The following is an 11,579-nucleotide window of genomic DNA, read 5'->3' as shown; positions in this document are numbered from 1 at the left end:
TTTTGTAATATAGAGGTTGAACTGAATGACCAGATAGCTTCTAATATATCTAGGAAGATTAGACGGAAATACTTAGATAAATATCTGTGTAAGGAATTTAAAATAAGAAAACATATGCCCTTTCCATCCTATTCATATGTGCAACTCTGGAAAGTTTTCAGAGATTTTGGAAGAAGAACAGGGAATAAAGTCAATAAAAGTGAAATTTTTCTCTAAAATATAGGAATGAATGGCTTATTCTCTCAGTGGAAGAGTCATGACCATCATTTATTACTAAATGTATAATATTCTCAATATACATTGACTGTTATTTTCCTCTGTGAGTGAATTTTCTTAGAAATAAGTCCTGTTCCTAATTAAACAACTTCTGTCTCATTATTTTCAGAATAAATATTTACTTTGAAAAGCATGATACAGCTAATATGCTCCGAATAAGAAAAAGTCTAAATCCTTAAAGGTTATCTGTGATTATGATCTGGGGAAAATTACAGACCATTTTCACCTGTTTAGTATTGCATTACTTGTAACCTTTTTCAGAAAACAAATAAGGCTGTGGTCCAAGCAGGCATGCATTCAAACTAATATTTGCCATGTGTTTTTTTTTGTTTTTTTCTCTTACAGTAGTATAAATAGTAGTTGAAAAGAGTGCTAGCCAATTCAAAGCAAAATGAGGTTCTTGCTGTTGCTTTCAGTCCTTGGGGGATGCTGGGCACAGTATGATCCCCATACCCAATATGGTCGAACATCTATTGTCCACTTATTTGAATGGCGCTGGGATGACATTGCTCTTGAATGTGAGCGTTACCTAGCTCCCAATGGCTATGGGGGTGTTCAGGTATGTGCACTTAAAAATTCATTTGATATTCATGTTCTAGGCACAACGAATATTTTTAATTTATGCATGTAACTACAAAGAAAAGAGGACAAATTAAGGGGTTGAACTAGATGATTTCAAGAAATCCCTTAACTTGTAAGAACTAGGCAGTTTGATGTATATAGTCTGGTGCATGGAGTCAAGAAGACCCGAGTTTAAATCCAGCATCAAACACTAGATATATATGTATAGGAAAATTTATAAAATGTTTTTATTATTACTTTCCTCATCTATGGAATGGGAATACTAATAACAGCTTTCATCATTACCTATCTCCTAGGGCTGTGAGAATGGAGTGAATTAAAATTTGCAAAGTGATTTGCAAACTTTAAAATGCTACATAAATGTTAGATATAACGATAAAATCTTATCTTAACAAACAGTCTTGTACATATGAAAAATTACTAGTTGTTGCTCTTCAGTCATATGTAACTATACATAACCCCATTTGGTTACTGTTTTGTTTTGTTTTGTTTTGGTAAAAGTGCTAGACTGGTTTGGCATTTTCTTCTCCATGATCATTTTAGAGTTGAGGTACTAAGTCAAAAAAGTACTCAGTGACTTCCCAGGGTCATATAGCTTGTAAGTATTTGAGGCTAGATTGTACTCAAGGAGATGTATCTTCCAGACTTGAGGTCCAGTGATAATCCACTATGCCACTCCATATCCTAAAAGCACTGGATCTGAGTTCAAATCCTGGTTCTTCGACTTACTATATTTCTACCTTTGGCCAAGTCACCTTAAAGCTTTTATACCTCCAGTTCTTCATCTAGGTGGTTGAACAGGATGACATTTCTGTTCACTTCTAGCTCTAAAACTGTCATTCTACACATTAATGTGTGTGAAAGGACCTTTAAGAACACTGATGGTGCTAGGCAAAGAATGGTTTCTACCAAAGAAACTCATCAATGCCTTCTTTAAACCTTTAATACTATATCACAACTCATTCTGTCAATGGATTTTGAAGCATTTTTAAATATAATGCAGCATATGATTTGTGTGTTCCTAAAACCTTCTCCTCCCAAAACACAGATCTCACCTCCAAATGAGAATGCAGTGATCAATAACCCTTCAAGACCTTGGTGGGAAAGATACCAGCCTATTAGCTACAAGATATGCACACGGTCTGGGAATGAAGATCAATTCAGAGACATGGTGAAGAGATGCAACAATGTGGGAGTAAGTGGATAACAAGATACTTTAATCAAATATTGTTTTCTGGTCCAAAAATCCCCAAGCATCCTATGGATAAACTTCAGGGGGTCCCTGAACATGTATACTATGAAATTATATCTTTATTTTCAATGAACTCTACATACAATTTCCTTTGGTTAGATAAATATATCATTCTGAAAAAGGTTCCAGTGGGCTATTTGTACATAAATTCTAGTTCGAAGTTAGTAGCTACCTAAAAGTCATGTGTTCTAAATCATCTTTTGGAATTCATTAGGTACCAGTGAGAAACCTGATGGTGGTAGAGTTGGCTGTGTTTTTCTAAGGAAATCTTCTATACAGATGACCTTAGGCAGATCATTTACACTGCCTAGGCTTTACTTTCCTAGTCTGGTAAATTAGGATCATAATGTTTGCCCTGCCTGCTTCACAGGTCATTTGAAAGGATCAAATGAGATAAGAAGTGTGAATTGAATGTATAAACTGCAATGCCTAATACAAATATAATTTGTAATTCTTGTGGATGACTAAGAATGTAGGGAGAGAGTTTTTCCCCTTCAGTGAGCACTCCTTCCTGTTGTTTTAATGCCATAAAATTTTAAAATAGCTATTGAAAACGATCTGACAAAATGGCCCTGTGTGACAGCACATGCCAAATCTTGTCCCTGTAGTACCCCACCCTGGCCAAGATTGGTCATTACAATTAATCAGTGATTTGCTGTGTTGCAGTGCTCTGTTTGTTGGTCTCAATGTACTCATTATATACATACCCCTCTTATTTCTCTTTCCTTTGCTCTCGCATTGTGCACACCCTATTTCTATGCACTTAGTGATCATTGATTTTCAGGCCCAGCCTGATTTCTTTCAGATCCAGAAACCAAAAACAAAATTCATAGACTAATTATTTAACACCAGAAAGAGAGATTTATGAATTAAGTGAACAGATGCTGTCTAACTTCATTAACATACAGTAAAATTCATTAAATGATGATGATAATTAACAACCTCAGGTAGAAGGAGTGCAGAACTTAGTGTCAGAAGATGAGGGTTCAACTCATTCCATTGATGCTCCATCTTCCAAAGTCAAACACAATCCTTGCTTTTCCAGGTGCGCATTTATGTGGATGCTGTAGTGAATCATATGTGTGGGAGTGGTGTGAGTGCTGGGACAAGTAGCACCTGTGGAAGTTACTTCAATCCTGGATCCAGGCAATTTTCTGCTGTGCCATACTCTTCCTATGATTTTAATGATGGGAAATGTAAAACCAGTAGTGGGGAAATAGAAAACTACAATGATGCCAATCAGGTAAAATTTTATTGGTAATTAACTAACCACTTAAGGTTTATCTGAACCCAATTTTTATCTGGAGCCTGACTTCCTTACTTGACTTCCATAATCACATGATCCTGACCACTATTGCATTCAGGATTTGTGTACCTGAATGTCAATCTCCTCCTCTCCTGGACTATTGCAATAACTTCTTATTTCGTTGCCCTGCTTCCAGTCTCTCCACTATTGTATCCATATTACATACAGCTGAAAAATGGATATGTCTATATCAGAAGTCTGACCATGTCACTTACTTGCTTAAGAAGACTCAGTGGCTCCCTAGTGCCTACTGGACCTAACACAAATCGTTCTTTTATCAAGTAAAGCTCTTTCCCATTTGGGCTCTGTCTGGCATTTCAAACTGATTACATATTCTTTACCCTCAACCACCCTATGTTCCAACAATATTCATCTGCTAATTACATACCTTGTACATGACATACTCTTTCTAAACACTGCCTTTGTTTGGAATGTTCTCCCTCTCATTTCCACATCTTGGAGTTCCCTTCCAGAATCTTACATAAATTCTGTCCTGGCCCTTCCAGCTTATAGAGTTTTCACACTTCCTTCCCCACAATGAATGTGCATTTATTCATATATGTACAAGTTATGTATGTACATGTTTTACTACCAGGATAAAAGGCAAGGCTGTTCAGGAAGGTTTTCTCTTTGTATCTTGGGCTGACAGCACAGTGTCTCCCACTAGGCTCTTAAGACATGCTCATTGGTGACAGCTAGGTGGGACAGTGGATAAAGTACTGGTACTGGAATCAGGAGGACTGGAGATCAAACCAGCCTCAGATACATACTACCCCTGTGACCTTGGGCAAATCACTTAATTCCAATTGCTATGAAAAAAAGCAGAAAGTAAAAGGAAATGCTTATTGAATTGAACTTCATCAATGTAGGAAATTCTCTGGAAATTAGAGGACCCTAAGATTTAGATATGGAGGGAAGCAGTTCATCCATGGAAATAAAACTTCTCATTTTACAAATCTGGAAATTAAGACCCACTTCCTCACTTCAGAGTTGGGGGCTCTTTTCCTTATATCACACTAAAAGGAAATTTAAAGCTTACCCAGCTCCCAATTCTTTAAATGTGGGTTGGGACCCCATATGGGGTCAACTAATTGAATGCTTGGGTCTGGAAAAATTATCAGCAAAGATTGGATTTATATACCTAATTTACATACCCATATACTTGCAGTCACATCAATATTTCTTATGGAAAAAGTGGTTGTGAGTAGGAGAAACACTTAAGAAGCCCTGCCCTAGCTAAGATGCTAAAGTGCATTGTGCCTTAGGTGTTTAAAAGGAGCACTTCAAAATGGGAAGGAAAAAGGTGATCTTGCCCCTGTATCACACATGCCAATATTGTTTGAACAGGTTAGAGACTGCCGTTTGTCTGGTCTTCTTGATCTTGCCCTGGGGAAGGATTATGTGCGAACCAAGGTTGCTGATTATATGAACCACCTGATTGACATTGGGGTGGCTGGCTTCAGAATTGATGCTTCCAAACATATGTGGCCTGGAGACATGAAGGCATTTCTGGATAAACTCAACAATTTAAATACAAACTTTTTCCCTGAAGGATCCAGGCCATTCATTTACCAGGAGGTACTAAGATAAAATGTGTGTATATGCTGGGGACAGAGGCTGACTGATAGAAGAATATGCATGCAAGGATTGTTTTTATTGTCAAAAAATGATAATATTGATTAAATGTGTTTTATATAGGCATGCCAAATATGAATTAATCCTGGTTATGCGGGCTTGCATTAGATCAGCATCTTCAAAAGATAAAAATTAAAATTGCCTAGATAAAATTTGATTCTTTTTAATAGTATCTCTCCAGATTGGAAAAAAATTTAAGTCATCTGTTCAAAGAAGAAAATTAATTTGAATATTCAATATAGTACATAGCATTAAAATTGTTGCAACAACATGCTAATATGATGATTAAAATGTTTTTAGAGTTTCGATGCAAAATCATATTTTTTTTTATTTCTCCTAGGTAATCGATCTAGGTGGTGAGGCAATTAAAAGCAGTGACTACTACGGAAATGGTCGGGTTACAGAGTTCAAATACGGTGCAAAACTGGGCACAGTTCTACGCAAGTGGAATGGAGAAAAGATGTCTTATTTGAAGTAAATGAAAAAGGGGGTTCCCCTTCAGACTACTGCTCAAGGAAATCTTCACCTCAGTGTGCAACAGTTGCAGGAATTTGTTCCCAATATTAATTGGGAGAGTTCTGCTTGGATATCAGTTAATCATTTGTATTACTCATAGAGGTCAATTTGAAAACATGCCTTTTCAGAAAGCTAAGACGAAATCATTAGGCTTTATTTTGAACAGATAGAATGAAAATGTATTTGGCAAATGCTTATTTTTTATAATGTACACCACAACATGAACACAAGAATTTAAAAATCATAACAATATAAAAATAATATGCTGCAGCCTCAGCATGACACCCTCCTTTAATACAAATTCTACAACACAAACATGATAGAAGTACCTAACATATATATGGCTCTCTAAGGTTTTAACTTAACTGCACAGTGTTAGAGTTGAAAGAAACTTTAGGGAGCCAAACTCATTGGTACTGATATGGAAATTAAGACCCAGAATAGTGAGGTGACTCATTTGAGGTTAAAGTGTTAGTAAGTGGTTGTCAGAATTTGATCCCAGTTCTTCTCTCAGTCTTCTTCTGTTTAAATCATAATATGGGCATTCTGCATAAAGGAATTTGTTTGTTTGTGATAAGGAATGCCCTAAAGGGAGAGAAGACCAAAAAAAAAAAAAAAAAAGCCTGAATCACAAGAAAAACACTCCATATTTCTTTGTACAGGAACTGGGGAGAAGGTTGGTCCCTCATGCCCTCTAACAGAGCACTTGTCTTTGTGGATAATCATGACAACCAGAGGGGCCATGGAGCCGGTGGAGCTTCCATTCTTACCTTCTGGGATGCCAGGTATGTGGTGGAGTCCTCTACCTGTGTTGGTAATCTTCCTAATAGTCTCCAAAAATGTTCTTCTTTTGTGTGATGCCCACTTTTTATACCTTCTAGACTCTACAAAATGGCAGTTGGATTTATGCTTGCTCATCCATATGGAGTAACCAGAGTGATGTCAAGCTACAGGTGGTCAAGAAACATTCAGAATGGAAAGGTATTTTTTATTTCAACATTTAGAAAGTATGTACTAGATAATGAGGCCTGTGGAGAGACACTGGAGGAAGAAATAATAACTGATCAAAAATCAGTTTTTTAAAGATATGCCTACCATGCCAGTATCCAGGGACATGAAGCAATATTAAACAATAAGCAGGCATAGTCTTCCTGTTACCTATCTCACAATCAGTTTGACAGGTATGATATATCCCGGAAAAGGTACAAAATGAAAATATACTCAGAGAAAGAGAGACAGAGAGAGAGAAAGACAGACAGAGAGAGAGAGAGATCAAAGCAAAAATGGGGTAGAAGAAAGAGTGTAACAGCCTGAAAGAACCAAGGAAGGTTCATGATGAGGATGACATTAGACCTGGGCTTCAAAGTTGGTTGGAGACAGGACTGGATTCTAGTTACAGTGATTACCATTGAATTCTCTCCCTAAGGTAAGCATATTGAAAGTATTCAGGGGGTGGCAATTAGTGCAGCTTGGCTAAGTCATTAAGTATGTGGAAGAGAGTAGTAAGAGATAAGAATGGAAAGATATAATGGTCTCAGATTGTAAGGGTTCTGAAAGTCAGGCTGAGGAATTTACATTTGTTCAAAAGGCAATATGGAGTTAGTGAGGAATTTTAAGCAGAAGAGTGACACAATTTGTGAATAGGATCATAGATTTAATCCCAGAAAAGACTTTACAGGTCATGAAGAAAGTGTGTCCCAGCGTAATTTATCCAAATTACCTGAGGAGAAAGACCAGAAGCTGGACTCAAATCCAGAAACAAGATAAGGGAGAGGGAATACCCAAACAAGTGGAATCACTGATACACATGTCTATGTTTTGAAAATTTAAGGATGCTAATGATTGGATTGGACCACCCAATGATAATGGAGTCATTAAAAGAGTAACTATCAATGCAGACACTACTTGTGGCAATGGCTGGGTTTGTGAACACAGATGGCGCCAAATAAGGTAAGAAAGCTCAGTTGTACCTGCCTGATACCTTTCTCATAACAACTGATATTACAGGTATCCCAAACTTTTAGACTAGTATTAATATCTTTGATAACTTAAAACTGCTCTAAGAATTTTGGTCTGTATGCAACTACACACACACAGACACAAACACAGAGAACAAAAACAATACATTCGAAAAGAGGGGTGAAAGGGAGGGAGCATGATATTCAAACCAAATGTATTTAACAATATTTTGCAAATTTTGTTTCTAGGAATATGGTTATTTTCCGTAATGTAGTTGATGGTCAGTCTTTTACCAATTGGTGGGATAATGGAAGTAACCAGGTGGCTTTTGGTAGAGGGAATAAAGGATTCATCATCTTTAACAATGATGACTGGTAAGTAGCAGTCACTTTTTTTTGTTTCTTTTCATTATATTCTTAAATGATCACTTTTTTCTGATCCCTAGTGCTTTTATTGATAATTCAAAGCGTATCTGAAGGGATCAGAATTGGTGCTACATGGTATAAAGAAAAGTGAAAAGAAAGAAAAGGAGATTGAAAGGGCTAGAGAAAATATTTTCTAAAATCAAGACTTCAAAGGTCACCCCTATTAAATAGCTCTTTTTTGTTTTGTTTTTGAGTTACAATACCACAGCAACATATACAGTATATACAGGAGTTGAATTTATATTGTGTGTGAAAAATTAAGGAATAATAATTTTAAAATGTTATTAAAACATTAGGCACTGGGGCAACTAGGTGGTGCAGTGGATAGAGCACCGGCCCGGGAGTCTGGAATACCTGAGTTCAAATCTGGCCTCAGACACTTAACCCTTACTAACTGTGTGACCCTGGGCAAGTCACTTAACCCCAATTACCTCACTAAATATACAAAAACAAAAACAAAAAAATATTAGACACCTTCATGACATTGGGCACATCCTCTATATTCTCAGGTCACTTCTAACTTAATGGAATTCCCTCTTTTTTTCCACTCTACATTCTTCACACTATATTTGAAAACAGCTAAGTTAGTATTAATGAGGAAGATATTGCTGTCCATCTTTTATTCCCCCTAACAAAAGAAGTCCCATAAGTTTTAGCAGGGTTTGAATTTCAGATTTATTCTTCAAACTTCTAAACCCACTAATTACTTTTGTTTTAAATATATTTTATTGATGCTTCTTATTTTGACATCAGTCATTTCTTAATATGGCCATCAAGTAGAACCATCCCTTGTACCCATAGCAACCACAACTACAACCACAACCACAATAGACACAATACACAGTTGAGAAAATTAAACTGCCTCTGGGAATAATACAGTGAATGTGTACTTACAGACAATACAAAATGAGAATGAGGGGGTGAAAAAAAAGAAAATCGTAATAGTTACTATAGGAATTGTGATAATGCTACTGAGGGTTCTGTGTTTCTGATTGAAGATTTGGGAAATATTGCCTGAGTAAAAAGAACTGCCAACTTACCTTCCAACTTCTCACACCTCTTGTTAAGAGTAAGTAGCTTGGCAGCAGTAATTGACAAAAGTCATATAAAGATTTTCTATTCTTATAGCCAGGTGGTTATTCCTTGGCATTTTTGAACCTTTAACAAATCTATATTCATGAATCTTCCATATCTGGAGCTATCTTCCACCTGCAAGATTTAGTCTCCCACTCTACTTAATGAAATAACAGAAGAAAAAATTAACCAACTGTACTGTCTTATCAAAAATTATAGCAGTTTGTCTCTTTAAATCATGTCTTCCATGTGCAGTGACATCAGAGTACATTGACATAGGATGACTTTACAACTCAATCACTGAAGCAACAGAAGATTGTTTTTAGGCTTCACTTTAAAACAGGTTTTGCTTCCTCAAGGAAAACGTTAAAAATGATCAAATTCAAATTATTGGAAGTAATCAGTCTTTCCTAAATGGAAGTAACCAGTGCTTAGAATGGAAATATTTCCCTTTATCAAAAAGTGCATAATTTAAACAATTTTTAGATACTAATTTTCTGAAGTATCTACCCTTGTCATTCAAATCTTCATCTTCTAATATTCTAAGGAGTTCTGTCCTATCCTTATGGTTTCTTTAACTCACTTGGAGATTCCCTAGATTATTAGAGACATTTCTCAGTCTAGAGCCCTGTACTTATAGGATTTATACTTAAGTCACAGACATACTCATAATCTAAACATCTAGGGCAGCCATTTTTGTATGGTTTTCAAAACCCATTTCATATTCTTGCTTTATAGTGATGATTTGCCTTTTGTTTTTCAGGGCATTGTCAGTGACTCTGCAAACTGGTCTTCCTGCTGGAACGTACTGTGATGTGATTTCCGGAGACAAAACCAATAACAGTTGTACAGGAACTCAGATCTACGTTTCTAGCGATGGTCGTGCTTCCTTCAGTATTAGCAACACTGCTGAAGATCCATTCATTGCCATCCATGTAAATGCTAAATTGTAAATAACATTTCCAGAAGCAACAAGCAAAAGATATCTATAATGGCCAATTCCCTCTTCATAGATCTGTAATTGTACTAAGAGTCCAGAAATTATCTTCTACATGATATAAAAATCTGTCAAAATAAGCCTAACAGCTTAACATCTAAATCACATCTTTATGCAATAATTAGAATGTTATGGATATATCTTCTATTAGATCCAATTAAAAGTGGCATGGAAAAAAATAGCAAAAATATCTGAGTCCTTGTTATGAATCTTACATTCTTCTTTTTTTCCTCATTAATGAAAAACAAGACTTTTACCTGTTTCTTTTATTTTTGACCAGTTTAATGGGGGCAAAATTCATCAGACTTGTTCATATTTTCATCTGCCAAGGAATATTTCTTAAATTAGCAGGAAGAATGATTCTGCTTTTGATGAAACAGTATATTGACTTATGAATGGCATCTCAAATGGGATTGTAAATGTTATCTAATCTGAATACCTACAAAAACCATGCTTTTTCTCAGCTGTTCTCTTAGCCTCTCCTTATTCTTTTAGTGCTATATTAGATTTTACTTCCAGATTCACATCATATATAAATGTAATAAATATGCATGCTATATATACATCTAAGTTATTAATTATAGATTTGTTTTAATGCTTTGAGGCTTACAAACATTTCACAAATTTTATCCTCACAATAGCCCTTGACCTAGATGGTATTATTATTACTCTGATTTTACAGATGTGGAAACTGATATAAATACAATTTAACTGACTAAACTAGAAATACACTGGTAGTAATTATCTGAAGTCAAATATGAACTTATCCCTTCTTGACTTTAAGCCCAAAGCTCCATCTGTTGTGCCAACTAACTGTCTAATCCACGTTATTGGTTATGATACAGAAAAAAAAAAGAAAAAATATTAAGTGTATCCTACAAGTGTGATATCAGCATTCAACCAATCAATCAACAGATGTTCATTAATGGTCTATTATACATGAGATGTTAAAAATATTTTTTATGGTCTAATATTTGACTACATATATACACCTACCTATTCTGTATGTCATGTCGTTTACATCTAATATCCTGTCCCCAAGCTAGGTATAAACAAATTATTAATTCATACCAATTCACATTAATTGCCACATTATAGATAATCATCCAAGAGAACAAATGGCCAGTCTGGAAAGAACAATTTGAGAATGACACCTCATTATTTATATAGACATTGATTTTATAGGTATCAATAATAATAATAGCTATAGGATATTAATACATTATTTAATTTCATCCTCAGAATCCAGTGTGGTAGATAGTAGTACAGATATTATCTCCTCTATTTTACAAATGAGTGATGTGGGGTTTTTAGAGTTAATGGAGTTACAAGGAAGGTGAGCTAAGTAGCAAAATGAATAGAGGGGCTGGCCTGGAGTCAGGAAGACCCATCGTCCTGAGTTCCAATCCAGCCTAACACGCTCTGGGCAATTCACTTAAGCCTATTTTCCTCAGTTTCCTTCTCTGTAAAATGAGTTGGAGAAGGACATGGAAACCCACTCCAGAATCTTTGCCAAAAGATATCCCAAATGGAGTGACAATGACATGTAACTGAAAC

At 35.8% G+C, this 11,579-nt stretch overlaps 1 protein-coding gene across 1 annotated transcript; it reads left to right on the top strand.

The window, feature by feature from the left end:
* Positions 1 to 631: 631 nt before the first annotated feature.
* LOC122755605 (pancreatic alpha-amylase-like) lies at positions 632 to 10,184 on the top strand. Its single transcript, XM_044004245.1, has 10 exons — positions 632 to 835; positions 1,907 to 2,053; positions 3,156 to 3,353; positions 4,764 to 4,994; positions 5,392 to 5,525; positions 6,230 to 6,352; positions 6,449 to 6,548; positions 7,399 to 7,517; positions 7,775 to 7,900; positions 9,789 to 10,184. Exons 1-10 carry the CDS (start codon positions 668 to 670, stop codon positions 9,976 to 9,978), a joined length of 1,536 nt encoding a protein of 511 aa, XP_043860180.1. The 5' UTR covers positions 632 to 667; the 3' UTR covers positions 9,979 to 10,184.
* The last annotated feature ends 1,395 nt before the right edge of the window (positions 10,185 to 11,579 follow it).

Source organism: Dromiciops gliroides, chromosome 4, assembly GCF_019393635.1.
Source record: "Dromiciops gliroides isolate mDroGli1 chromosome 4, mDroGli1.pri, whole genome shotgun sequence".
Lineage (NCBI taxonomy): Eukaryota > Metazoa > Chordata > Mammalia > Microbiotheria > Microbiotheriidae > Dromiciops > Dromiciops gliroides.
Note: the sequence above shows the minus strand (reverse complement) of the source record. Positions and strands in the feature narration are given on the sequence as shown.

Excerpts from the sequence above, each read along its gene's own strand:
- LOC122755605 (XM_044004245.1), top strand. The coding sequence starts at position 668 with ATGAGGTTCTTGCTGTTGCTTTCAGTCCTTGGGGGATGCTGGGCACAG. Across the intron at positions 836-1,906 it reads ATGGCTATGGGGGTGTTCAG|ATCTCACCTCCAAATGAGAA; the intron begins GTATGTGCACTT and ends CCCAAAACACAG. Across the intron at positions 7,518-7,774 it reads CACAGATGGCGCCAAATAAG|GAATATGGTTATTTTCCGTA; the intron begins GTAAGAAAGCTC and ends TTTTGTTTCTAG.